At 43.3% G+C, this 25,693-nt stretch overlaps 1 protein-coding gene across 1 annotated transcript in view; it reads right to left on the bottom strand.

The window, feature by feature from the left end:
* LOC124550881 (BTB/POZ domain-containing protein 9) overlaps nt 1-25,693 on the bottom strand; it is a 132,197-nt gene that overhangs the window by 31,936 nt on the left and 74,568 nt on the right. Inside the window, exons 6-7 of the mRNA XM_047125640.1 lie at nt 21,876-22,098; nt 4,064-4,293 (exon numbers count right to left, since the gene is read on the bottom strand). Coding sequence (XP_046981596.1) covers nt 4,064-4,293; nt 21,876-22,098 — 453 coding nt within the window. The remainder of the gene's footprint in view (nt 1-4,063; nt 4,294-21,875; nt 22,099-25,693) is intronic.

The raw sequence follows: 25,693 nt of genomic DNA, 5'->3' as shown, positions 1-25,693 counted from the left end.
TTGGCATGTGTTGAGAAACAGTTTGCATTTGACACCATATGGATTGACAATTGTACAAGCAATAAAAGACACCAATAAAATTGCTCACAAGGATTTCTGCACGGGCATGTTAAATTGATTACATGAGGAACATTTCTTGGACAAAATCATCTTTTCTGACAAGTCGACTTTTCACTTAAGTGGCAAGGTTAACATACGTAACTATAGGATTTGGGGCAGTGAAAATCCACATCAAACATTGCAACATGTTCCTGATATCCCTAAACTGACCTTTTTGTACACTGACAACGAACAAAGTGTACAGCCCTTTTTTTCAGTGAGAGAACCATTAACGGGATAGTGTATCTGGATGTGTTACAACAATTTTTGATACAACAGGTAGACGAGGATGCCAAAGAACAAAATGCTTACTTCATGCAAGATGGTGCACCACTCCACTACCGGCTGACATCTGGGATTTTCTCAGAGACCACTTCCCAGGTCAATAGATTGGCCATGATACACCAATCGCAATTTCGAAAATCCAGTGTCCTTGTATTGGAACCCTGGTTCTTTTTTCTACCAGAAATGTATGATTTCAACAAGTTAAAGAAACGATTCAATTAGTAATTGAGTTTACACAAAATTCTTGCTGAACTTTGATAAACCCCAGTGATGAAAGCGAACACCCAAAATTAAGCTACATGTAATACAGGATGACAACTACGTGAAATAAAATAATCATACGTTCTGTATGGTTTGTGATAGGACCTTCAAACTGCACAGCTGGCCACGGGGCATTATGAGCATCAGTATCCGCATGCACGGTTTGGTTTAGTGATGAAGCCCACTTCCCTTTGGATGGGTTTGTCAATATGCAAAATTGGTGCATTTGGGGGAATGATATTACGCATTTCGTGATAGAAAAGCCTCTTCACCCTCAATGAGTGACTGACTGGTGTGCAATGTCCTCAATTGGCCACCATATTCTCCGATTCTGAACAGGTGTCTTCTTTTTGTGGGAATAAATTATAATGTACAGAAATAACTCCAAAAACAATTGCCAAGCTGAAAAAAGCCATTCAGGATGTCATTGAAAACATCGCTGCTCCGACACTTCAGCCGGTCATGCAGAATTTCTGCTATTCATTTGCGCCACATCATCGCCAATGATGGTAGGCATATTGAACATGCCGTAACTTAAACTGAGTATCTATAGTGACATTTACATGTTTAATGAAGTGTCTGCGTGCCATAGTTTGTAACTAATTTACTTTTTTTCATACAGCCCAATAAAGTCACTCTGTAAAAATCTTCATTCTCTAAAACACACACACACACACACACACACACACACACACACACACACACACACACACACACACACACACGTAAGGGTCAATCCTACTTTTATGCCAATATTTAAAATGTGATAAGTTTGTATTAAGGCAATTTGTAAAAATGTTATTACATGTCTTTAAATAGGTGTTGTAGCCAATGCCAGAGTCAGTCTGCCTCCAGCATTCAAAGAGTGCAGTCACTATTTTAGTCAGTCAACGACGAGGAATTACCGAGAAACATGCATTTAGATAGTTGCCACAGAGTCATGGGCTTATATAGTCACTGTGTTACGCAATGAGTAATTTCCTCAATAGCAATCTACAACTGAACATTCACAGAGTAAAAACACTGTATTATTGCCACTTTTTAAATTATGTTTCATTCATTGAAGTCTAGGTCACCTACTGACCTGTTGCATTACAAGAAAGGTCATTATACAGGTTTTTTTTATCAATTATAGATGCAAATGAAAGGGACATGTAAGGGGATAATTAAACAAGCAAATAATCCTAATAATCAAGGGTACAAATACGTATGGTTTCCCCAACATGACATATTATGCCTCCGTACATGAAGAAAGTCTGAGAGGATCCAGAATTACAGATATGTACTAGAGAACAAACACATTAAACAGGTATTCCACATGGTTACCATTTACATGAAGGCAGGATTCACCTCCTCATCAATGACCTTACATGTTCAAAAATCCCAGAGGCACTGACAATGATCGCAATGTGTTCTCTCAGTTCATTGACACTATCAGCAGGGATGAAATATAACCAAAGCTTTTAATATCCAATGGATTCAAGATGGAGGACCTGGGAGGCTACAATACTGATGAGTCATGACATACTCCTAAGGTTGAAATGTTATGTACTAGTACTTAGGTATCCATAATCACAAAAAAAAATCAAATGAAGCTGACTTATCACTCTGTAATTTACACCTCGCTCGTATTGTTTTGAAATAAACACTGGCATGACTGTACTTGTGAGTATCGTATTGGGGAAACCATTGGTTTCTGGACCTATATTTAATAGGATTATTTCCTTGTCTCATTATCCTCTATTTACCCATTTTATTTGCACCTATGATAGTCAAACACCCTCCCCCCCTCCCCCTCCCCACCCCCACAAGTGTACGACTGATCACCATTTATTTGGATATTGTAGATAAACGTGTGTCTCCAAGCTGGTCATAGGTTGTGTTCCTAAACTGAACAGCATAGAGACAGAAGTGATGACACTTTCTGCAGGACCTGACCATCATTTTGCAGGACAATGCTCAAGCACATACAGTGCAAGCTGTTACTGATTTGTTTGACCGATGGGGCAGCTAAGTGCTATACTATCTACTGCACTCCCCTGACTTAAGCCCTCTTAAGTTCAACTCTACTCATAAACTGAAGGAAACACTTCACAACATTCGCTTCAAAATTGCTACAAATTCGTCAGGCGATAGACCATGCCACCTGAACTGTCAACACCACTGGCACTGCTAAGAGTATCCTACAACTTCCACATCGTTGGCAACGGGTTATACATAATGCTGGTAACTACTTTGAAGGTCAGTAAAACTTTGAAACACTTATCTACTTTATACAAGCTGTAAATAAATTGTTGCCACTATTTAAGTTCCAACCCTCGTATATGTCACCTTAGATTTCAAGAAGAAAATAATAATTCCAATACCAAAAAAGGTAAGTGCTGATGGGTGTATTTTTCACCATCAGCTTAACACAACAGAGACAGAAATTTCAACACAAATTATCTACAGAAGAATGGAATAACTGGTAGGAGCCAACCTGGGGAGTGATCAGTATGGGGTTCCAGAGAAATGTAAGAACATGCGCTATACCAATTGTCCCCGTAACTTACCTTAAAAGACAGGTTGCAGAAGCACAAACCAACGTAGCATTCCTAGTTTTCTCTAAAACATTTGACAATACTGACTTGACTACACTATTACTAATTCTGAGGTTATTAGGAATAAAACACGGAGAGTGAAAGGAATAAAACACGGAGAGTGAAAGTTATCTGCAGCTTGTACAAGTTCAAATGGCTCTGAGCACTATGCAACTTAACTTCTGAGGTCATCAGTCGCCTAGAACTTAGAACTAATTAAACCTAACTAACCTAAAGACATCACACATATCCATGCCCGAGGCAGGATTCGAACCTGCGACTGTAGCGGTCGCTCGGCTCCAGACTGTAGCGCCTAGAACCGCACGGCCACTCCGGCCGGCGCTTGTACAGGAACTAGACTGCAGTTGTGTCACACAGGGGGCAATCGTTGAGAAAGGAGTGGAATAGTACTGTAGCAAATCCACATTCTATTCAATCTGTACACAGCAGTGCGCAGTGAAAGAATTGGAGGATTTTGGCATACAACCTTTCATCAAAGTGAAACTTGGTCGTCAAGGCAGTGACTCTAACAGATGAGAGAAGAGAGATTGCAGAAAAGGACTAAAGGATGGGCTAGATTGATAGAATACATCCTGAGCTGCCAAGGAATAGTACTTTTGTAATGGAAGGAAGTGCAGGGGGTAAAAAATGCAGAGGGAGAAAGCGACAAATACAGTAAGCACATTCAGATGTAGATTGCAGTAATGCAACAACAATAAAAAGATACAAACACTAACTGTTCACAGACTTATTAAAGTAAATTGTAATGATACAATAACCACTGCTTAGGACGATTGCCATATGATCAAAGTACTGCAGCACGTATCTGTTCAACTCACCAACAAGTCCATCCAGAAGTGGTGGCATGGATGCGGTATACATTGCCTCAAAGCTCACTACGTGGAACACCTTGTTGACAGTATTGTTGGTTCCCACGACCCTGATGTATCGCACCACTCGCGGCTCGAAGTACAGCCATTGCCAGGAGCGGCAGTAGTAGCGGGTGTGGTCAATTACACGGACCCAGTCCAGCTGATCCATGGATACTTCAATGTAGTATGAGTAGGACCTGCAATAGGCAGAATGGTTACATTAGGGACAATAATTTCTACAACTCAAGCACAAAATTTTACTTACCATTACACAGAAAAAAGTAATTCTGGCAATGACTATTATGCAAATCTGTTACTATAGTTTTTTTTTTTTTTTTTTTTTTTTCCACAAGTTTAAAAAGCAATACCAAGTTTGGCTTAACCTACAGTGCACTCTGGAGGTAGTACTTAAAAGTGAAGTGTGAACAATGTTGTTAACGCAATAGCAGAAACTAAAGTTATGATGTGCCACAGAAACTACTAGTATAACAAAATTCACACACACACACACACACACACACACACACACACACACACACACATGTTTGAAGATTTTTTTTGTTTTTTTTGTTTGTTTTGGTTTTTTAGGGCACAAAACTGCTATGGTCATTAGCGCCCGGTCTGTGACTTAGGAAACGGTAAAAAACGAAAATGGAAGGCAGCAGCAATGGGAACGAAACTCAAAAAATTGGAGAAACTAAAAACAGGAGGAAAGCTTAAAAATCCACTACAGAAAGGGGTTGGTTGTCCCCAAAAAGAGCTTCAAATGACTGACGTCATCTCACTGGCACTAATGAACTCGAGAACGCGATCGGCCGAGCGAGTGTCATCTGCTAAAATGGACGATATATCAGGCGACAGCTGTAGACGGGCGCGCAACGGAGTACAATAGGGGCACTCAATTAAAAGGTGTCTTACCGTCCACAGCTGAGAGCAGTGGGGACAGAGTGGGGGAGGATCGCTGCTTAAAAGATGTCGATGGCTAAAAAGACAGTGCCCTATCCGGAGTCTAGTTAAAATTACCTCCTCCTGACGACGCGTTCGGGAGGAAGAGGTCCAAGCACAGGGAAGAGCTTTCACGTCCCGCAATTTATTATGGGGAAGTGTCGACCAATGCGCGTGCCATAAAAGAACAACACGACGACATAAAACGCTCCGTAGATCGCCGAAGAGAATCGATCGAATAGCTGGCCGAAGAAGAGAGACTGCAGCCTTGGCCGCTATATCGGCCGCCTCATTGCCACAGATACCAACGTGTCCTGTGAGCCAGAGGAACGCCACAGAGATGCCCCCCAAATGGAGCAAGTGCAGGCAGTCCTGAATCCGGTGGACCAGAGGGTGGATAGGGTACAGAGCTTGGAGACTGAGGAGAGAGCTGAGAGAATCTGAACAGATAACATACTGTATCCGCTGATGGCGACGGATGTAGTGGACAGCCTGGAGAACAGCGTAAAGCTCCGCAGTATAAACCGAACACTGGTCGGGAAGCCGAAATCGATTTGGGGTGTCGCCAACGGTATAGGCACTCCCTACACCTAACGATGTTTTCGAGCCATCAGTGTAAATAAATGTGGCTTCCTTCATTTGTGCACATAGAGCAGCAAATGCCCAACGATAAACAAGTGAAGGGGTACCATCCTTGGGGAAATGACAGAGGTCACGGAGCAGGCAGATCCGGGGACTGAGCCAAGGCAGTGCTGTGCCCCAAGTTGTCAAGAAGGTTTTAGGAAAGCGGAAGGAAAGAGAATGGCGCAGTTGACGGAAGCGGACTCCCGGTGGTAGTAGGGAGGAAGGGCGGCCGGCATACCCTACATCCAAGGAGGCGTCGAAAAAAATGTCATGGGCTGGATTAGCAGGCATGGAAGACAGATGGCTAGCATAACGACTCAGAAGGACAGCTCGCCGATTGGACAGCGGAGGTTCAGCAGTCTCAGCATAGAGGCTTTCCACAGGGTTGGTGTAAAAAGCTCCAGACACTAAACGTAATCCACAGTGGTGGATAGAGTAGAGACGCCGAAGAATAGACGGCCGAGCAGAGGAGTAAACTATGCTTCCATAGTCCAATTTCGAGCGCACTAAGGTGCGATAGAGGCGGAGAAGGACCACTTGGTCCGCTCCCCAGGAGGTTCCATTCAGGACACGGAGGGTGTTGAGGGATCGTAGACAGCGAGCCGAAAGATAGGAAACGTGAGAGGACCAGCACAGTTTTCTGTCAAACATAAGACCCTAGAATTTAGCGACATCCGAAAACAGGAGGTTGACAGGTCCTAGATGTAAGGAGGGTGGAAGAAACTCCTTACGTCGCCAAAAATTAACACAAACGGTCTTTCTGGGAGAAGAACGGAAGCCGGTTTCGATGCTTCAAGAGTGGAGGCGATCGAGACAGCCTTGAAGACGTCGTTCAAGAAGGCTGGTCCGTTGAGAGCTGTAGTAGATCGCAAAATCGTTCACAAAGAGGGAGCCCGAGACATCAGGAAGGAGACAATCCATAATCGGATTTATGGCAATGGCAAACAGTACAACACTCAGCACGGAGCCCTGGGGTACCCCGTTTTCTTGGGAGAAAGTACGGGAGAGAGTGGTGTTCACCCGCACTCTAAATGTGCGCTCTGCCATAAATTCGTGAAGAAAAAGGGGCAGCCGACCTCGAAAGCCCCAAGAGAACAGTGTGCGGAGGATGCCTGTCCTCCAACAGGTATGGTATGCTCTCTCCAGATCAAAAAATATTGCTACTGTTTGGCGTTTCTGAAGAAAATTGTTCACGATATAAGTGGAGAGAGCAACAAGATGGTCAACTGCAGAACGATGCTTTCGGAAACCACATTGAGCAGGTGTTAAAAGACTGCAGGACTCCAGCCACCAATCTAAACGGCAATTCACCATATGCTCCAAAACCTTACGTACACTACTCGTGAGAGAAATGGGGCGATAGCTAGAGGGGAGATGTTTTTCCTTTCCAGGTTTCGGAACAGGAACGACGATAGCTTCCCGCCATCGTCTGGGAAAAGTACTATCGGTCCAAATTCAATTATAAAGCCGAAGGAGGTAACGCAGACTATGGTATGATAAAAGCAACAAAATTGGGATGTGGATACCATCTGGTCCTGGGGCGGAGGAGCGAGAAGAAGAGAGTGCATGTTGGAGTTCCTGCATGGAGAAAACAGAATTTTAGCTTTCGCGATTTTGAGAGGAGAAAGCAAGAGGTCGCACTTCCGCTGCATGTTTCTTCGGGAGAAACGCTGGCGGGTAATTTGAAGAGCTCGAAATCTCAGCAAAGTGTTGACCCAATGAGTTTGAAATTGCGACGGGGTCCACTAATGTATCATCCGCGACAGTGAGCCCAGAGACTGGGGAGAAACTGGGCGCGCCTGAGAACCGTCGAATCCGACTCCAAACTTCCCGAGGAGGGAGTGAAGGTGTTAAATGAGCTAGTAAAGAATTTCCAGCTTTCCTTCTTGCTATCGCAGATGACGTGACGGCATCGCGCTCAGAACTGCTTATAGCGGATACAGTTGTCCGAAGTAGGATGGTGGCGGAAAACCCGAAGAGCACGTCGCTGCTCACGTATTGCGTCACGGCATGCCGCATTCCACCAAGGAACTGTGGGGGCGCCGGGGCAATGCGAAGGTGCGTGGTATTGAACGGTCCACAGCTGTAAGACTAACGTCTGTAATATGTGTGACCTCATCGTCGACGCTAGGAAAGTGACGGTCATCGAATGTCGCTAGAGACGAAAAAAGTGTCCAATCGGCTTCGCCAAACTTCCAAGTCGCGGGCGCATATATGGCTGTTGAGGCTGCAGTCTAAGGACACATGGAAAGTGGTCACTTGAGTGTGTATCATCAAGGGCGAACCATTCAAAGCGCCGAGCTAGCGGAACAGTACCGACCGAAAGGTCCAAATGAGAGAAATATGTCGTGGAGGCAGACAAGAATGTAGGGCCCCAGTGTTGAGGCAAACTAGATCCGCTTGGTGGAAGACGTCTAGCAATAGTGAGCCACGCGGACAAGGATGTGGAGATCCCCAAAGTGGGTGGTGGGTATTGAAGTCCCCAACCAGCAAATAGGGGGGGTGGAAGCTGACAAAGAAGATGAAGGAGATCAGCTCGTGCCATTGGTATGGACGATGGAATGTATACAGTACAAAGAGAAAAGGTATATCCAGAAAGGGAAAGACGGACAGCGACAGCTTGGAAGGAAGTGTTTAAGGGGATTGGGTGATAATGGAGAGTATCATGGAGAAGAATCATGGGTCCTCCATGTGCTGGAGTGCCTTCAACAGAGGGGAGATCAAATCGGACGGACTGAAAATGGGGGAGAACAAAGCGGTCATGACAGAAGATGACCGGCGAGTAGGATCGTAAGAGGATTGACAATTCATCCTGATTGGCTCGAAGGCCGCAGATATTCCAGTGGACAATGGACATAGGGTGAACAGAAAATGGAGGAATGTGACCAAGGTCGCTGTCAACTCAACGACTGCTCAGAGCTTGCGACCGACAGCATGGAATGGCATTCAGCCGAAGGCAGAAGATCCTGATCCATAGGTTGGTCAGGAGCAGCTCCTGCCACCAGCAATCGGCCGGTTGATCGGCCGCCAGCAGTGCGCCTCGGCGACACAGAAGACGGCCGAGGGCGATTACCGCCAAGTGGTGCTATAGATGAGACACGCCTTGGCGGAGAAGGAGATGAACTGGGTTTCTTACTAGCCTTCTTGGAAACATGATGTTTAGATGAAGGAGGAACCGATGGTTGTGAAGATGGGGTACGTAAAAAATCTTCACGAGTATGCTCTTTTTTCGAAGTCTTGGTGTCTGACTTTTGGGCTCGAGATTTAGCAGAACCCGCTGAAGGGTGAGCCATAGAGTGGGCAGGCGAAAGTGGGGAGGTTGAACGGGCGATCTTTGCGCTGGCCGATCTGACGACCGTGGAACTAAAGGTAAGGTCACAAGTCTGCGTGGTTGCCTCCTTTGTTGGCCGAGGAGAGGCAAGGACAGTGCTGTATTTTCTTGTCTGAGGCACGGTGGGCTGTCGACTGGTGAATAATTTTCGAGCAGCAAAGGTCGACACCTTTTCCTTCACTCTGATTTCCTGAATGAGCTTTTCGTCTTTAAAAATGGGGCAATCTCGAGAAGAAGCAGCGTGGTCACCCATACAGTTGATGCAACGAGGGGATGGAGGTGGACAAGCACCCTCATGGGCATCCTTGCCACACTTAACACATTTGGCCGGATGGGAACAGGACTGGCTGGTGTGATTGAACCGCTGACACCGATAGCAGCGCGTAGGGTTTGGGATGTAAGGGCGAACGGAAATTATCTCATAGCCTGCTTTGATTTTCGATGGGAGTTGAACTTTGTCAAATGTCAAGAAGACAGTACGAGTTGGAATGATGTTCGTGTCAACCCTTTTCTTGACTCTATGAACAGCCGTTACGCCCTGGTCAGACAGGTAGTGTTCAATTTCCTCATTGGACAATCCATCGAGGGAGCGTGTATAAACGACCCCACGTGATGAATTTATAGTATGGTGCGGTTCCACCCGGACAGGGAAGGTGTGTAGCAGTGAAGGACGCAGCAATTTTTGTGCCTGGAGGGCACTGACTGCTTCTAACAACAAGGTGCCATTTTGTAATCTGGAACAAGACTTTACAGGACCTGCAATTGCGTCAACACCTTTCTGAAAATGAAAGGGTTGACCGTGGAGAAGTCGTGACCTTCGTCAGACCGAGAAACAACAAGGAACTGTGGCAACGATGGAAGGACTGTCTGTGGCTGAGACTCATTGAACTTACGCTTGTGAGCTGACATAGTAGAAGATGAGGAAACCATTGCGAAAGTATCCCCCATGATTACCAGCGTCTCTGATGGCGCGCTCCTTCCTTGTTGGGGCCACACCTTAGGTGATTGTTCACACCTCATTTCACACCTCCCGACAAACGGGCGGAGGGACCAATCGGCACTTTTGGAAGGTATCAGCTCAGGTAATCACCCCTCCCTGGGCCTGGCCGTTACCAGGGGGTACGTATGTATCCTACCTGTCTACCTGGGGCGGGGAATTACGCGTTACCCCGTCACCGGCTACGCATGTAAATGCGTGGGTCGGCCTTCAGACATGCACAGGGAGGAAAAAAGAGGAAGGGTAAGGAAAGGAGAGAGGTCTCAAACGCCGCAGCGGAGAAAAGGGCAAAGAGAAGAGGTAAGGAAAAGAGAAGGACAAGGGAAGGACGAAGACTTGCAACCGGAGAAAGCAAAGAATTTGTTACAGTTTCGAGTGTCCGTCTCTGGACATAGGCACAAAACATACTCCCAGAGGGGGAGAAAGGGAAGGAAACAGGCGGAGGTGAGGGGGGGGGGCGAATATGGGGGATGGGGAAGGATGCGGAAAGGGAAGGTATGCAGCCCGGAAAGGAAGGAAGGCCACATTAGCTCGGGGTCCCGTGCTCGCTATGCATGTATCCACAAAAAGAGTTGTGGACCCCCTGGGGGGCGTTTGAAGATTAACAGGTACTTTCATCAGAAGATAGAAACAGGAAAAACATGTAGGCAGTTGCAGAAGAGGACCAGATCATTCAGAACTCAATTAAACAGACCCATCACACGAAGTGGATTCTGTGTGATCCACTTACACCTAGGTATTTGTACAACAACTTAATTCTGTCTCGCTGTTTGTGTAGTCGAACTTTTTTTTATGTTAGTGCAGCAAATAACACTAGTTTATTTTAATTAGCTGTATGTACCACAAATCATATACAGAAACAACCATTACTTCAGGGTACCAAATTCAAATACGCAATTCGCTAGTTCATTCCACGTCAATTTAACCAGGGGCTCCAGCTCAGTGTCTCAGATTTGGCTGAAATGTAGCACACCAATGCTACAATGTATGGAACTCTTATTTACGAAGTATTAGATTCACCTGAGAATTAGTTCCAGAATTATAGCTTGCTAGGTGTTGCAATCCGTAAAATTAAATACACATTTGGCAATCAAATCTTCACAGCCAGCCTCAGGGCTTTATGATTTAGGAACTGTTCCTCACAGTCCACTCGAATTTTTAACACCTAGTTGCCCTCCACTTAGGGAACACTCAGAGTCTCAGAACACCATCATTTTCATAATGAAAAATAAAAATGTCATTAAAAATTTAACTTTTGTGTGTGTGTTTGTGTGTGTGTGTGTGTGTGTGTGTGTGGGTGGGTGCGCGCGCACACACTCCACTTTTAAGTACCACTGTAGGTTAAACCAAACTTGGTTTTAAACTTGTGGAAAAAAAATTAAACTATAGTAACAGATTTGCATAATAGTCATTGACAGAGCTACTTTTTTCTGTGTAATGGTAAAGCGCATAATGAAAACTACACACCCTATTTTCCTATGTAATCTCCATCCCATTCACTGGCTTTCGTCCAGTACCAAACAAGGGCGTGTATGCTGTATTAATACCAATTCTTGTCTGGTGACGGAGCCAGTGTTTCACTGTGTGTATCACCTCATCCTCAAAATGTCTTCCGCAAATAGCATCCTTTAATGACAAATGACATCAGCAGCTCGCTGCAACATGTCATGTGTGACAGCCGTGGATGGTCTCCCCAAACACTGAAATTCATGGAGCTCTGCCGAAGTGCCTTCTGATGACCTCACCCTCTGTGCCCAGCGACTAACTGTACTTCTGTCATCAGCAGTTGCTCCATAGACTTTGCAGAAGTGTTTGTGGATATTCCCCATAGTTCCTTTCTCTGCAGTGAGAAATTCACATGATGGAAACTTGGCGCACTCACTCAGGAAAATTCAAATAATACATACGTAATGTTTCGCATTCACAGCATTGTTTCTGGCTGAGAAAAAAATGTGGTACGCTACTTTCTGGACAACCCTCATAGTAACCCTTATGTGGGCTAAACACACACACAACAAATCATGTCCAGCTCTTTCACACATACTGAGTTACACGCACAGGAAAACACAAAAAATTTAAAAATCAGTGGAAAATGTGTATTTTCAAAGTGTTGCAGCACAAAAGGGACAAGTGATATCCACACCAAATTTCACACACTGCATAAATAGACTGTAATGTAAAATGTCTGAAAGTTTCATCATGTTATTGCACGGCATTTGTGTACAACAAAATCTGATAGCTTTATTTAGTGATGTGACCACTGATCTTAAACTCTTCTGCCTCCTCTTCTCTCCTCCCCCACTGTTTAATTACTAAGCAACAACTTATAGATAGATTAACACAACCTCTCACTAACATTTAATGCATATTAACTGCCAGAAACCAGTTGCTTGTGCTTGGAGCAGAAGTTTTCCTATGCTGTATCTACTGTACTCATGCACATCGAGTGGCAAATTGTACCATCCTCCCGACACAATTGTAGAAACTTTAACTGTCGTAAGAGTATAGTCCAAAGAAATCCAAAACATCTCTCAAATGTGGCCCAGTGAAATGATCTTGCTGGTGCCATGAAGTTCATTAACACATCACCTTCAGCATCGCAGCACTCTGCGACACATCGTAAGTAACATTTGTCGTCATAAACAACAACATAGCAACCTGGTTGTATGTTGCCACTAATATTTCTGAACCCAGGACCAGACAGTGTGAAGACGTATTTTGTGCATGAACCTATAATTATAACCAGACAGACTGTTCATCTGCACATTGTCAGAGTCCACCAGATAAAATTGATGTTGGCTCCTGGTGCCTGCAATAATTTTAACATGTTCAGTCTGCCTTTTAGACTATCTTCAACAGATGTCACCTCATCTTTCAAAACATAAAATGATCGTATGCCACAAGTATTTTTCTGTCCCCAGGTAATTAAATGAAGAGGTGTCAGGATGCGGTCTTCTGTAGGGTGCTGCAGACTAGCTTGTAATGCCCTGCGCTTAATGGTAGCGCCAATCCTGTCGCACACGTTTTTGCCATGACTTCTTGTGAAAAAATTCCATACTGCATAAATCTGAAAATCATGTAACTAGCTGCCCCATCACTGAAGTATTTTGCAGCACGTATGCTTGCTTTTAACATATGCCATTACAGAGAGCATAAATTGCAAGTTGTTGACGAGTTACTAGGCTGTTGTCCCAATGGCATCCTTGATTAGCATCTTGCACTATTGATGCATAATTTTCAGGGAAGTCCAGTATTACTAAAATTTCTTCTTATTTCAAATGATCCTTACGGAATTGGAGATACGCAGATTGCACTGTTGCTGTGGTCAGTTTGTTTTTTCACAACACAGTACAACAAACTCTTCCACTGTACTGAGCTTTGTTCCAAGAGATGTGCATTCCGTTTGTGTTCATTGTTTATAATTAGTAAATTTAAAATCACCCATAATGAACTCATCACACAGTTTATTATTCATGTGTTACTTTGCCTCATCTGCACACTTTTCACACCTGTGCATCATACATTGGCAGGAAGTAATGCCACAACTAGTGGTTTCTTTTCATCTTCGTAATCCAGACCAGAATCCTTTATAGCAGTAAACATCAACTTAGCATTTTGATGGGTTCCACATAAACAGATATTGTGTGTGCTCCTTGCACTTACCATTTTGGCTGAAGACTGGAAAAAGATGATAAACTCACTTTGGCATTAGGATACTTTTGCTCAAATTCTACACATATTTAAGAAATGTTACATGGCAACAGCCTCATTTCACATCTGCACACATACCTTTCCCATTTTTACCATAACATATTCATTCTTGCCCGGCATTATTCTGCTGTAATCACCATTTTTGTAAAACTTTGATATTAGCACCTTTATTTTTCAACTCAATTGTTTACCCTGAGCCAGTCAAAGTTCTGGAAGGACTCCTTGGGTTGCTTTAACTTTCCTGGTTTGCTTTACTATATACATAGAAACACTGAATTCCTTTGCAGTATGCTCAATAGAATGGACGGTACAAGAGCAAGAATAGCTACTTTTCTCTGGTGTGTGGATACCACACATTTTTCTTTCAAATTGTGCAACATTTTGTCCAGATTGTAGCATTTCTGGTATGATTTTTGTTCCTTTGGAACAGATAGTTCTTCCTCTTCCACCATTAGTGTGTCATTTTGAGTTTCCTTTTCCCAATTCTCTATGTCTTCATGGAAGACATACCGAGAGCAGTCACTGAAGAATTAACTGCTCAGCCACTGTGGCTGAAGGTGGCTGATACTCATCATCACTAACATGTACATTAACAGAATATCCTTCACTTTTTAGCAGTGTCACACACATTTTTTTGTCCTCATTTCATATTAAATCCTGTGCAGGGTTTCACAGTAAGTCCTGTGCACTGATTCACTTTCAATACTGATTTTATATCAACTTCTCAAAGGCTACACCTCACTGTCTTCTTATCGATCCAAAATTGGTCAAAACAACTTCCTTGTAGGAAAGAAAACTTATCCAGAAAGACTTCCATATGATGATAAACACCGGCGTTTCACGAAACTGTACTTCTCGTGCCCTCAGTGCGACCAGCCTGAACTAGAACCTTGAAAGCATGAGCAACCTGTGACGCTCACTTGTCTCCTTTCTTCTTCCTGCCAGGCAACGGTTCATCTTGCTCCTGAACACATACATTGTTTAACTTTCAGTTGCCAAATGATTTCCAACACTTGCTGCAGCTATGAGTGAAACATGAACTGAATCTCATCAGATAAGGGAGACCATAGCTGTCGGTATCATCTCTCTGAATTGCTAAATCATATTAAAAGAAATGAAACCACCACATACATCTGTCAGTTTTCATTGTACATGAATGCCTTGGAATAACATGTCAAAATGTTGTGACGTTGCATTGTGGTCTACTCATGCAGTGTATGAAATTTGGCCTTTAATATCACTTGTCCCTTTCATGCTACAACACTGAAATATCAGGCGTACTAGAAAAAGTATTATCCTCTACCCGAGCGGATTATATTTGTCATTTATAAACACAACTATGATGGTGGGCACCTACAATATGTATTTTTTCACAAGTCACATTTTTAATCACATTGTCATTTTTTATTTTCCCTCAGAAACATGTTGTTGGTGCTTTCACATATTGTGTGTGTGCCCTAAATAGTTGTTACTTAGTGGTAAAAATTTCACTGGACTCTGAGGAATAGTTCCAAAGTTATTAAGCCCTAAAGTTGGCTCTGGAGATTGACTGCCAAATGTGTATTGGGTTTGCAAATTCACACCACCTTCTTTCGCAAGCTGCAAGTCTGGAACTAATTCTTAGGGGAATCTAATACTTCATATATGAGGTTTCCACCCATGGTAGCATTGGTGTGCTAAATATCAGCCAGATCCAAGACTATGAGCTGGAACATATTCTCAAACTGGTTCAATTGATATGAAATGACCCTGCTTTCTCCTACCCTGTACAGAACTTTCATTTACATAATTAATACTATTTGTCTACCTGGATTTACCCCAGGCAAACAGAAGAAGATCTGTATGACACAGATGACTGAAGCAAAACAGTATGCGAAAAATTGGATGAAGGACGTTGCAAAATTGAGACAGACATACAAAATGAAACTACTTTGTGCCTTGTAAAACAGTATAGGTGCAACATTCTGTTGTGCTTCACCTCATAAAATGCATAGTTCTGCAAAGCAATGAGGAATTAGGCCAGAATCAACATCACCAATCAAAGGGCTACTTCAAAAACATGTGAGCAGACGGCATTTCCTGATGTGAGCGAAAGAAAGGCATAAAATGTCACCAAACCAAGCACAGAATGCCACTATCAATGGTGTTTTATTTCAATAAAATGAAATGCATTTTGTGACAAGAATTTTCTTGTGGTTGGAAAGACAGATTTAAAATACCTTCAATAGTGTAATAAACCCGTGAAGATCTGGAGATGGCATTTAGAGGCTGTGGCTGTAATATACTGAAGAGCCAAAGATACTGGTACACCTGCCTTGTATGATGCTGGCTCCCGCAACAATTCAAACATGCCACAATATGTATGGCATTGACTCAACTAATGTCTGAAGTAGTGTTGGAGGGAATTGACATCACGAATCCTGCAGGGCTGTCCATAAATACGTGAAAGTACAAGGGGGTGGAGATCTCTTCTGAACAGGCATCCGAGATATACACAATAATGTTCATGTCTAGGGAGTTTGGTGGCCAGCGGAAGTGTCTAAACTCAGAAGAGTGTTCCTGGAGCCACTCTGTAACAATTCTGGACGTGTTGAGTGCTGCATAGTCCTGCTGAAATTGCCCAAGTCCGTCAGAATGCACAATGGACATGAATGGATGCAGGCGATCAGACAGGATGTTAATGTACTTGACACCTGTCAGTCGTATCTACACGTATCAGGGGTCCCATATCACTCCAACTGCACACGCCCCACACCATTAAGAACCTCCACTAGCTGGAACAGGCCCCTGCTGACACGCAGGATCCATGGATTCATGCGGTTGTCTCCATACCCATACACGTCCATCAGCTCGATACAATTTGAAATGAGATTCATCTGACCAGGCAACATGTTTAAGATTCATCTGACCAGGCAACATGTTTTCAGTCATCAACAGTTTAGTGTCTGCGTTGACAGGCCCAGGCGAGCCGTAAAGCTTCGTGTCGTGCAGTCATCAAAGGTACACGAGTGAGCCTTCAGCTCCAAAAGCCCATACTAATGATGTCTCATTGAACAGTTCACACGCTGGCCCTTATTGATGGCCCAGTATTGAAACCCACAGCAATTTCCGAGAAGGTTGCAATTCTGTCATGTTGAACGATTGTATTCAGTCATCGTTGGTCCCATTCTTGCAGGATCTTTTTCTGGCTGCAGCAATGTCTGAGGTTTGATGTTTTACCAGATTCCTGATATTCACAGTGCAGTCGTGGAATAGTCTTATGGAAAAATCCCCAGTTCATCGCTACCTCCGAGATGCTGTGTCCCATTGCTCGGACTTCGACTATAACACCGCGTTCAAACTCACTTAAATCTTGATAACACCTGCCATTGTAGCAGCAGTAACCAATCTAACAACTGTGCCAGTCACCTTGTTGTCTTATACAGGCGTTGCCAACCGCAGCGCCATCTTCTGCCTGTTTACATATCTCTGTATTTGAATACGCCTACCCATACCAGTTTCTTTGGTGCTGCAGTGTAAATAATCAGTTATACATCATTAACAGTTGCTGTGGCTCTCCAGGACAATAATTCTGCCCATGAACTGGGCAAGCGTCTCTTTAATTTCTTGTAATTGTGTATGCTACAATCATTCCTCATACTACCATTGTCAATTACATTTTTATACAGAGATTAGTGTGTCCACGTGCAAGTTAATGGTCTCCATGTTTTAACCCTTTCACTGCGCATTTATTCTCAGCGGCTCCTGCCCTGTGCGCGTTATTTTCACCCGGTGCGTATATATATGTGACTGTAGCAGTCTACCGGTATTATTGAGATAAAAATGAGACACAAAATCCAGTATTGTCCGTGTAAATTGTTTCTTTTTTTTTTTTAAATCTTTGTTCAGAAAGTTATTTTGTTCAAAAAAGGTACTTTACTAGGAGAAACAAATACAAAACATATTACATTAGTAATACTTCAAAGTGTGATATCTCTCTAAACAAAAATTCAAACAAAGGCACATTACATCTTAAACAAAAGTATCTTGTGTCACTTCGTTTATCATGTTTTGCACATACAATACACCTTCTCTGGGCGGCCTTCTTCTTTGAAGTTCCCAGGATTAGAGAGATAAAGTGGTGCTCGGTTAGGCATAAGGGATTGTCACCATCAGCCGATATCCTTCCACGATGTCCCTCTGTTTGCAGTTGGTTGTGAATCTCTAGGATCTCCTTGATAAGTTTCTGTTGAAAATCAGATACTGAAATATTTCGACCTGTTTGAGTTTTATATAATGCACACGTATTGAGCAGAGACAGATCCACCAAGTGAAAAAATACTTTTTTATACCATTTTACAGTTTTTCGTACACATTCTACTGAACTTAGCATCATGTCGCTCCTGTCGACGGCCCCCATATTTTCAGTGTAGCTTACGAAGCAAGCTGGTTTTGTTTCTGGTTCATTCATGGTTCTGTCAATTTTGTCAGTCACTGTAATTTAGCTTGTATGACGAGTTGAAAGCATCCTCACTTCCCGCTTGTCCTGCCACTTCAGAGCAAGAAGTTTACCTGTTGACAAACTCGATCTTGCAGCAGGCATGCCTTTGTGGTTTGTTCTCACAGCTCCACAGGCATTAATCACTCTGTCATGCAAATAAGAAAATAACGTTGGGCTAGTGTACCAATTGTCAACACACAATGTGTGACCTTTACCAAGGTAACGTTCAAGTAAAGTGAGGACAATGCTTCCAGGTATTCCAACATTTACACCAAAGTCAGTTTCTTTTTTTACGTCTGTTGCTGCACCCACATAAATAATAAAGTCAAGAATATAACCTGTTTCACAATCACATAACACAAAAAATTTTACACCAAATCTGTGGCGTTTGGAAGGAATGTACTGCTTGAAGAAGACACGACCTTTGAAGAGAACTAAACTTTCGTCAATGCACAAATTTTTAAAAGGATAGAAAGCACCTGGAAATACTTTTCTTAAGTGATCCACAATTCGATATAATTTCCAGATTTTGTCATCTCCAGGGTCCTTACTATTATTAGCAAAATGTAACATTCTAAGTAACAGAAGATATTTCTCTCTCGGCATGATTTCTGCAAACAATGGAGTAGACAGTAACTGATCATTGGTCCAATAACTGGTATTTCATTTTTTCTCACTTGAGCCATCAGAAAATTTACAGCAAGGAAACAGTAAACTTCATCACTGTTTGTCTTTGCAAAGTCGCAGTATTGATTTTTCACTGGCATCATTGCAAAGGTGTTCATAATATAAATTACATTGCTCAGCTATGTAGCTAACAATTTCTTGGCTAAAAAAAAACTTGGAAGTAGTCGTATACAGTACATAAATAATCTAATTTGACGATTTTGCAACTGGGACCATTGTTTTCGAAATTATACACTTTACGGTCCAAATCAGAGTCTTTCCCTCTAAAATCAACTGTTTTGTGTATCTTAGGAGATTTTTCAGGCATACGCTCAGGCTCTTCTTTGGAATCGGAGAAAGAATTGACGATAACATCAAAATCTGGATCTGCATTTACTGGTTCAACGTATTTTGGTCCACAAATATTTTTTTATATTTGTGGTGACAGATTTATCTACCAGCTCGTCATTGTCATTATCTGTTTACCCATAACAACTGGATTGGGCATAATGATGTCCTCATTGTCACTTTGGTTTAGAATACTCAGCACCTCATCATCTCTAAATGGACGCTAACGTCACATCATGTTATTCGGTAACGCGGAAACAGCCGCACACAAACTAGATAATATAGCGATACGAATGAACTCAGCAGAAAGAGAATTCAGCATTCAATAGTCGTTAAGGTATTTCCCAGTATTCCAACAATTAAACTGCATACTTGCGCAACAATTACATCCGACTTGCTAGCCCGATTGTCAGCGTTATACGTAACTATACGACTGTGGCAGGGAACTGCTGTAAGTATTTTTTTATAGCAAATAGTATATATACATCTGGAGCACTGAAACAATTAGCATATATTTACGTCTGCAGCAGTGAAACTGTTGAAGAATGGTTTACACGATTGTCCAGCTCCACTCGCTGTACTAACCTTTAATGCCTCTCTTTGATTTTGAAGCACCCCAGAAATGCTGCAGAATTTCCTCAAATTAGGAATTCCTCAAACGTACATTGAAATACGCATGGCAGGTAGTCTTTTTAGGAGCCTTAATCCCATGTGCAGTCAAGACAGGTAAAAAGGGATAGTGAGTACTACAGAGGAATACCATAACCGTCTCTTTGCACAAGTATTTTAAAAAAGGCAATTCTACATGAACTGAGGGACAAGCAACAACAAAGGCAAGAACAAAAAGGATTTCGGCTTGAAGATAAACTGCAGATGCTATATTTACAGGAAGATAGGTAGCAGAAAAGAAATGTGACTTTGGAATCATCATAGTTGTGTTTATAAATATAAAAAAGATTTACGAGACTGTAAGAAGGGGAGAAATATGGCAATGTCTGACTAAAATGGAACTGTGCTGAGGAATACAACTCTGAAGAAGAAATGTATAAAAAAATGGCTGAACAGTGTGGTAATACTGGGCAAAAAAGTGGAACAATTTAGAACAGATAGGGGGCTTCCAGAAGGAACTGTGCTCTCACCTATGCTCTTCAATTACATCATACACAACATCGTAAATTAAGCTATCAAAGTAAGGAATTTCTGAGAAAATAGAAAACTGCTCAAAATTTTATTAGTAACTCTGACAGAAATAGGAATTGGAAAATACCTGGCACAACTTAGACCACAACATACAAATCATATGATGTACAAATTTTGGCATATGGATCAAAATACAAGCAACACAGATAAGGTTTCTATGAGCTATCATTGACAGGTCAAGAATGTACGAGATAAGAAACGAAAAAATATTACACTCGTCATATCACTCCCATAAAAGAAACTAGGGAGGGTAATAGGCTGAAATGGTTTGGCCACATTAACAGAAACATTACCAGGAAGAGCTTTGGAGCGAACAACAGAACTCGACCAACTGGCAGACCACGAACATCAGGCTGAGAACATGCGAAAAACAGTTTGAATCAAAGAGGACTACACTGGAAAGAAATGCTGAACAACAGCATGTAGGAAAAATGAGAAGATTGGAAGATGCTCTGTGAAGACCTGCGTAATAAGAAATCTTTCGGGAGAGGAGGATGAGGAGTCAAACTCACCCTCTAGTTTTGGGAATATGTCTGGAGTTACTGCATTAACCACTGTTGGTATGCAGCACCATAGTTCACATAAAGTTGTTGGAAGAGAAGGCACATAGGCAGAGTCATTCACAGTGCAAGTGCAAAGTCCCCCCCCCCCCCCCAAAAAAAAAAAAAAAAAAAAAAAAAAAAAAAAAGTAAAAGAGGGTCAAAACTGTGAGATTGGGTGATCTCGTAGGTGAAATGGTACAATGTGTAATTCGTATAACTCTTCCGCTCTAGCAGATGCAATCCCATACTCAACAAAAATCATGCTGCACATTTGTAAAAGTTGTACAGTAATTAACTACATTGTGTATGTTAAACAGATACTGTAAAATACCTCCTGTTTCTTTGCTACTGCCACTTCAATTCAACACACTTCGGTAATGCACAGACAAGCTGCAACAGGGAAACAGCCACTGGCTTGTAGTCTGGTATGTAAGGTAAAATTTCAATGTTTAGACACACATTTCCAGATAAATTCCCACTCTGCAGTGAAGTGTGTGCAGATTTGAAACTTCCCCGCAAATTAATGCTAGACCAAGACTTGAATCTGCGGCCTTTGCCTTTTGTGGGCAAGTGTTCTATCAACAGACCTACCTGAGCTCAATTCACAACCCTTCCTCACAGCATTACTTCCAGTGGTACCTCTCCTTCTAACTTCCAAGAGAGTAATTTCCACCAATGTATGCAAGGAAACTTCTCTGAAGCTCAGAAGGTAGGAGAAGAGGTGCTGATGGAAGTAAAGCTGTGACAGCGAGTTGAGAGTTGTACTCTGATGGCTCGAGCAAAGGTTCGAAGTTCAAGGCACATACTTTTAATCTCCAGACAGTTTCATTCACGTAGAAGATACAATATTCTGAAACTGGAGGTATCTTTTCAAAACACACTATATTTCATACAATTTGTCTCAGATTTTGAACTTGGGCTACAAAAATCCATACCTGAGGTCACGGTCCCAAAGAAGCATGCGAATGCTGTTGAGGAGGGCCTGGGTGCCCAGCTTTATGACAATGCCGTGGTCACTGGCAGACTCTGAGATGGCGTGGCGTGTGTACCCGCGCTCCATGTCGTAGTTGTTGGAGTCACCGTCCAGCAGTGCAGCCCTCATCTCTCCCTGCAGAACCTGTGTGCCGTGCCGTGGGTGGGCCATGTTCTCCTCTGGCACTGCAAAAACACCCCCAACATTTGGCAGTACAAGTACACGGAAATAACAAAAACGGACTGGAACTTTAAAAGTAGAAAGTTGAAGCCATCAAATTTCACATAAAAAATCATTATCTAACAAACAACAGACGAACATACAGGCTTTTCATTAATTCATCCACATACTTATATTATTTTTCTACAATGAACAAAACGATTGGTTGGAAGGAAGTAATGTTTAAAAAGCTTCAGCTGCAAAATTGAATTAAATCAGATTTTTTTATGTGATTCTTCACCTTCTCCCAGCGCAATTCATGACACAACTGCTCACGGGTGGATGGCTGAATGTCAGTGTCTAACTGGCAAAACAAACCACCATTTCCATCATCAGCTGGACTGATGGACTGGTGTAGTGCTCTTCTCTCTTCCCCTCCCCTCCCTTTGACCTGCCGCCCTGTCCACAGCCAGTGACAGAGGTGCGTCCAAAATCCCGCCCCTCTTCCTCCTGCCAATGAGTTGCTTCGTCCATGATTTGCACCCAGGTATGCTCACTTGCAGCATTTTTGCTGTCACTTTACCTGCCCTCCACCAGGCTGTTGCCTACTTATCATCATGCCCAGAAATGAGGGACATCCTACCCAAAATCCTTCACATTCCTCCTAATGTGTTATTCCACCACCCACCTAATCTACACTATACTTACTTCATCCTTATGACATACCCGCTCCCAAGCACTTGGAATATGGGTCCAATCAGAGACCCCACTCAGTAACACCTCAGGCTTATCCTCAAGTCATACCTCATCTCTACTGAAATTTCTGCACAGCACAGTAGGAAAGATAGATTGCTACTTATCATAAAGAAGACATTTAGTTGAACACAGCACAACTAAAACTTACATAAAGCTTCTGGCCACACCACAGCCTTCAGCAGCAAGAGAGAAAGACACACACACACACACACACACACACACACACACACACACATTCATACACGCATGACCACCAACTCCGGCAGCTCAGGCCAGAAGGCCATTGGCCTGAGCAACCAGAGCTGGTGGTCGTCTGTGTGTGAGGTATGCTTGCTTGTGTGTATGAATAGTGTGTGTTTCTTTGCTTCTCTTTTGCTGATGAAGGCTATAGCCGAAAACTATGTATACTTAACTGTGCCTGTCTGCAACTTAACATGTCTTCTTTACGGTAAGTAACAATCTATCTTCCCTATACTGTTGATATTCCTATGTGGAGTTTAAATTGTTTAAAATTCTACACACCATTTGATGCAGGCATGATCACCAACAGCCTTCCCAAATATAAGGCTATCGCCAAACTGGCTGAGAGCAGAGCTAGCACAATGCACTGCTGGCAATAACATGTTAAATTTCAATGGCAGCTTCACAACTCAAGCTACTGGATCTTCAAACAGTTTCTCTGAGCCACACAGATGGAAGTTTTCCTTGCAACGCACCAGTTGTCCCTAAAATCCTCCTGATATCAATCTTCACTAGACCCCAGCTCTATAACCACCTTCATCCTGCCTAAGAACGACAGAAGGACAACCAGGACTACTATGGACAAAACAGGAAAAGAAAACCACAGAGAGAAGCAAGAAACGAGTAGAAGGGAAGGGGTAAAAACAAGAGAGCAGATAACCATGGCTGGTCGACCATGAGAATATAAAAAGGAAAAGCCAGCCACTCTGTGACACATTAAAACATCCACCCTAAAAGCATTATAGTGGAGAACACCAAGGGACAAAGGATATGCACTAAAACTTATATAGAATGATAAAACCCACCATCACATATATAACGTTAAACTAAATTAGCCGATGAGGCAGCATCAGCTAAAATTAATGGCAACGAGTCCGGTAACTGAAGAGCCCGTCGCAGGGCAGCCAAAGAAGGAAAACTCACCAAAAAAGGTCAGCCGAGCTCCGCACCGACACTGAGGTGGGTCATCACGGTGCAGGAGGTAGTCTTGTGTCACCCAAGCGTGACCAATGTGTAGCCGACAGAGAACAACAAAGTCCCTGTGAGAGGCCCACATGGAGGACTGCCACACATTCATAGTCTCCTTAATGGCACGCAGTTTGTTGTGCGTGCTGAAGTTATGCCATTTCACCTCCCAAAGCCACATAAACCTCGTGGCATACTACTACACGCAGATCAGTTGCAGAGAAGCCGATCTCCATAGAGGTTTCCACACAGCCTGTCGGCAAGTATGTTGCCTGGGCTTCCAATGTGACCTGAAGTCCAAACAAACACCACTGAATGACCGTACCGTTCCAGGGCATAGATGGACTCCTGGATGGACACTACCAAAGGATGATGAGGGTAGCACTGTCTGATACCTTGTAGGCGGCTCAAGGAGTCAGTACACAGAAGAAACGACTCCCCAGGGCATGAACGGATGTGCTCAATAACATGAAAGATAGTTACCACCTCGGCAGTGAAAACACAGCAGTCATCGGGCAAGGAATGCTGTTCAATATGTCCTCCACAGACATACGCGAAGCTGGCTTGACTATCAGCCATCGAGCCATCACTGTAAACCACATTTTGGCCTCAGTAAATCTCAAGAATCGAGAGGAAGTGGCAGCGGAGAGCCACGGGATTAACTGAGGCCTTAGGGCCATATGAAAGGTACAGGCAAAGTCACGGCCTAGGTGTACACCATGGAGGTGTACGTGAATGGACTTCAAGAATAGGTGGTAAAGGAAAGGACTCCAGGTCAGAAATGGACACGAACTGCAATTGGAAGCCCTGACCTGGGCCGCTGATGCAGGAGATGAACCGCTGTGGGTGGGAAAAGGAGATGGTGATTAGGATGCGCAGGAACGTGTGCAACATAACTAGTCAGCAGTTGTGCATGCCTGACCTGCAATGGAGGGACTCTGACCTCCACAAGGAGACTGGTCACTAGAAGTGTCCTAAAAGCTCCTGTCTCTAGGCAAACGCCACAGTGGTGTACTGGGTCGAGTAAATTCAATGCTGAGGATGCCGCTGAACCATAAACCACACTCCCATAGCCAAGGCGGGATTGAACAAGGACTCTGTAGAGCTGCAGCAGCGTAGAGCGATCTGCAGCCCAGTTTGTGTTGCTCAGGCAGGGGAGGGCATTGACATGCTGCCAGCAGTTCCGCTCAAGCTAACGAAGGTGAGGAAGCAAAGTCAATCGGACATCGAAAACCAGTCCTAACAATCGATATATCTCCACTACAATGAGTGGATCGTCATTAAGGTAAAGTTCTGGTTTTGGATGAACGGTACGATGCCAACAGAAGTGCATAACACAAGACTTTGTGGCCAAACACTAGAAACCGTGGGCTAGAGTCCATGACTGTGCTTTGTGGATGACTCCCTGTAGGTGCCAATCAGTGAGACCAGTACTGGTGGAGCAGTACAAAATGCAGAAGTTATCTGCATACAGAGATGGTGAGATGGACGGCCCTACAGCTGATGCTAGACCATTATGGCCACAAAAAATAGACTCACACTCAATACAAAGACCTGCGGGACCCCATTCTCCTACATATGGAGGGGGGGGCATGGGAGACACCAACTTGGACATGGAAAATACGAAGCAACAGGAAATTTTTGGATAAAAATCTGCAG

This window comes from Schistocerca americana, chromosome 9 (genome assembly GCF_021461395.2).
Source record: "Schistocerca americana isolate TAMUIC-IGC-003095 chromosome 9, iqSchAmer2.1, whole genome shotgun sequence".
In the NCBI taxonomy this organism is placed as follows: Eukaryota; Metazoa; Arthropoda; class Insecta; order Orthoptera; family Acrididae; genus Schistocerca; species Schistocerca americana.
The sequence above is the reverse complement of the archived record's forward strand: the minus strand, read 5'-3'. Positions and strand labels throughout refer to the sequence as shown.